Source organism: Agrilus planipennis, unplaced genomic scaffold (genome assembly GCF_000699045.2).
Source record: "Agrilus planipennis isolate EAB-ADULT unplaced genomic scaffold, Apla_2.0 scaffold49, whole genome shotgun sequence".
NCBI classification, from domain to species: Eukaryota; Metazoa; Arthropoda; class Insecta; order Coleoptera; family Buprestidae; genus Agrilus; species Agrilus planipennis.
The window spans coordinates 554,851-557,614 of record NW_020438913.1 but is presented as its reverse complement, the minus strand read 5'-3'; the positions used below and the strand labels follow the sequence as shown (position 1 = coordinate 557,614).

The 2,764-nt window shown below is 32.3% G+C and overlaps 1 protein-coding gene across 1 annotated transcript in view; it reads right to left on the bottom strand.

Moving 5' to 3' along the window:
• Positions 1-2,140: 2,140 nt before the first annotated feature.
• Positions 2,141-2,764, bottom strand: part of LOC108733423 (2-oxoisovalerate dehydrogenase subunit beta, mitochondrial) — an 18,197-nt gene continuing 17,573 nt past the window's right edge. Inside the window, exon 7 of the mRNA XM_025973516.1 lies at positions 2,141-2,397. Within this exon, the coding sequence (XP_025829301.1) occupies positions 2,257-2,397 (141 nt within the window). The 3' untranslated portion in view covers positions 2,141-2,256. The remainder of the gene's footprint in view (positions 2,398-2,764) is intronic.

Sequence of the window (2,764 nt, the reverse complement as noted above, 5' to 3'; positions counted from 1 at the left end):
TTTTACAAAAGTCACTTAGGTACTGTCGAAATTTCGTATTTCAGGATCTAATAATTTCAATTTTGTTTTAATGACTCAAGAACAGTTAAACTTAAAGTTTGAACCTCATTACACCCTCTTGGAACATCGAAAACTTTTTCATTCGAAAATTATATTGTTTTTTATCCCTGTAGCTGTTGAATTTTCAAAATTCTTTAGGTGCCAACCGGCATACGCCACTACTGTGTAAAATTTCACTCGCTTAAATGCAACAATTTAAACTAAATGTTAAGAAGTCAGTTAGTCAAATTCTTTGAAACAATTTTTTAGTCATTTTCGTTCCTTTGACTTAATAGTAGCTAGTACCTACCAAATAGTCATAGATTTTTGTATTGTTACTCATATTTGTGGCTGCAAGGTTTAAGTCTATCTTCTATTAAGCTATCAAACTTACCTTTCGTTTTCTCAGTCAGTTGTCCGTGAAAAGTGAGGTTACTGCTCGTCATCTAGGAACACTTGAGTTCATGTGAATTAGTTCGTATGCACAAACGCAAATAGGAATATGAACATCTCAAAAGTGTACTTTATCACAATTGAAAATCACAGTTTAGTTTATTATTTGCACTAGTGAAATATACGAGTTTGGAGCTTTTTCTCGCACGCCGCGTCGCGTTGGCTTCTTCCTAACCAACTTATGCATGCACAGGCGTGTTAGACGACCACGGCTTACTACTATTACTTGGATAAGTAATGCACGAAATTCAATTCAATTCTACATAGAGTGTGTACAGATTTTAATGATTCTTTTTTCATTGGATAGGCTGTATCTGAAGGGTGGTTTCAGTTAAATTTAAAAGAAAATGTTCTACACTTCAGAATAGAAAATTAGGATGTGATTCCTGTTTGTAAACTTTTAGTTTCAATTTGAACATACAAATTCAAAAAAAAAATGGTACTTAGCCGAAATGTCCTCTTTATACTCATATTTTGGTTGATTTTAACTCACAGCCGAAAAGAAAAATTTGTTCATAGCATTAAAAATGTTGGATTTTCTAAATGAATATTTCACTCCCTTTTGATTCCTTTGGGTTTGGTTTTTCAAAAACGCTGAAATAATTTGTAACCAACAACCAATGATTATGTTTTTAACTATAAAACTAAAAGAATTCCCATGTAAATTTTCAAACCTCATTTCCACCCTGTAGAGTTAATTTTCAAAAACAACAAAACACTAAACACTTCTTCATTTATATCTAATGAAGCCTAAATGTGAATTTTGACTTTTCTAATACCATCAATACCTTCAAGTTCATATAAACTCTTTTATATCCTTTCTACCCCCATTAGGAAATGAATTACCAAAAATCTATTTAATGTAGACGTTCATTTTAGAAAAGTTACTTAGGTACTGTCGAAATTTTATATTTCAAGATCTAATAATTTCGATTCAGTTTTGGTGCTTCAAGAACAGTTAAACTGAAACTTTTGAACTTCATTACACCCTCATAAAACATCTAATACATTTCCATTCAAACATTAAATTGTTTTTCATCCCTGTAGTTGAATTTTAAAAAACTCTTGTTTAGGTGTCTACCGGCATACTGCATTACTGTGTAAAATTGCAATTGCTTAAATGCAACAATTTGGACTACATGCTAAAAAGTCAGCCAGTCAATTTCTTTGAAACAATTTTGTTGGTCATTTTTATTCCTTCGCTACGTTTGTCTTTGCTTAATCGTGCCAACGAAATAGTCATACATACGTTTATGTATTATTACTCATATTTGCGGCTGCGAGGTTTAACTCTATCTTCTATGAAACTATCGAACTTACCGTTCTCAGTGATTTGTTCGTGGTAAGTGAGATTACTGCTCATCTTGAAACACTTGTGTTCGTGTGTGAATCGGTTCGCGTAGATATGAACAAACGCAAATACGCATGTAGACACTTTAAAAATGTTTTTTATCACAATTTAAAATCACCGTTTAGTTTATTGTTTACACTAGTGAAATATATGAAAGATGCCTTAAAGCGTCTCAGAGCTTTTCTCTCACACGTCGCTTCGTGTCATGCATGCACGTCGCACAGGCGTGATGGACGACCACGGCTTACTGCAACTATTGCTTGAAGGTAGGTAATGCGGGAAATTTAATTCAAACGGTTTTAGCGGTAAAATTTATTTAATAAGTAATCGTGATGTAAATATAAAAACAATGACAACGAATTGTTAGCTATACGATTAACATCCAGGTCTCATGTACTTAATAAATTAAAGCATCAATAATCTATTAAATTTTTAACTGCTTCCAAACATCTCCATTTGGTTGGTAAATAAAATGGTTCAAAAATATGCGGAAAAGGCGTATCAAAACCTGTTATTCTTGCAACAGGTGCTTGAAGATGAAGGAAACACTCCTCCTAAAAATATTTATTAGTGCTAATTAATTAGTTATATTTATTTGATATATGCCTACATCACTACATAGTATAAAACAAAGTCGTTTTTCCGCTGTCTGTCCCTATGTATGATTAAATCTTTAAAACTACGCAACGGATTTTGATGGGGTTTTTTTTAAAAGATACAGTGATTCAAGAGGAAGGTTTATATGTATAATACATGCATAATATAGTAGGGAAACGCTGATAATTTTTGAGGTTTCTAATGTGATGTCGTAAATAAACACATTTTTTGCGCTTACATTGCAAACGCTGGCTGAACCTTACGAGATAGATCAAAATAATGTACTACAATATTGTACATCTTAAAAGGGTCTACAAAAAAGTC